Genomic DNA, 724 nt, shown 5'->3' with positions numbered 1-724 from the left:
CTGCTGCACAAGCTTGTATAGCCAACTGAGGACAGAAGTGACCTAACCTATTCCCTGAGAAGTGCAAGCAGCTATTCATAAGAGTTGTCTCAACTTCGATAGCAAATGAGGAGTGAAATGTGGCATCAACTGAGGAGCATGTCTTAACAGGAGCTGCTTCTCTTCCTCTTCCAGTATATTTCTCCTGCAAAGAAAGAGCTATTCTAAACCTCATTCATAATCACTTCGTCTGTAACAACTGGTAAAAATATACACCATACAAAATTCCCCAAATACTCCCCATCAGCAAAATGGAAAAATAGATATTTAAGAAGCAGCTGTGTAGAGAAGAACACTACAAACCTAAGCTCTTCATAGTCTCTTGCGTATTTATCTTCTTCTTGTCGCTGCTTCATGATGGCTGCTCGCATTGCTCGCCTCTCCTCGAGAAGTCTCTCTACCAGCATCCTGTGGTCAAGCTGCCTTCTCCTCCGAGCCTCTGAAACCAGCTGATCAAGTCGTGCCTCTTCCGCCAGGACCTCAAGTAGCTGGTTAAGAGATTTGGGGAAGAGGCATGTCAAATTTAATAATGCAAGATACTATATAAGTGTTATTTCAATGCATGCATCATCTATAAAACTTAGTGATTCTGAAAATGTTTGAACTATCAATAAGTTATAAATCTTACATTCATTACTTATTTAATACAAAAAGAAATATCTAGTTGGTGCTTTTGTTGGGGGAG

At 40.2% G+C, this 724-nt stretch overlaps 2 protein-coding genes across 2 annotated transcripts in view; one reads left to right on the top strand and one right to left on the bottom strand.

Annotated features, from left to right (window-relative positions):
* Positions 1–724, bottom strand: part of LOC119594634 (meiosis-specific nuclear structural protein 1-like) — a gene marked incomplete in the record, with an annotated part of 17,619 nt that overhangs the window by 273 nt on the left and 16,622 nt on the right. The window contains 2 exon segments of the mRNA XM_037943683.1: positions 1–184; positions 343–527. Coding sequence (XP_037799611.1) covers positions 76–184; positions 343–527 — 294 coding nt within the window.
* Positions 1–724, top strand: part of LOC119594633 (vang-like protein 2) — a gene marked incomplete at its 3' end in the record, with an annotated part of 15,594 nt that overhangs the window by 10,877 nt on the left and 3,993 nt on the right.

This window comes from Penaeus monodon, chromosome 34 (genome assembly GCF_015228065.2).
Source record: "Penaeus monodon isolate SGIC_2016 chromosome 34, NSTDA_Pmon_1, whole genome shotgun sequence".
Lineage (NCBI taxonomy): Eukaryota > Metazoa > Arthropoda > Malacostraca > Decapoda > Penaeidae > Penaeus > Penaeus monodon.
This window is presented reverse-complemented; position numbering and strand designations above follow the sequence as displayed.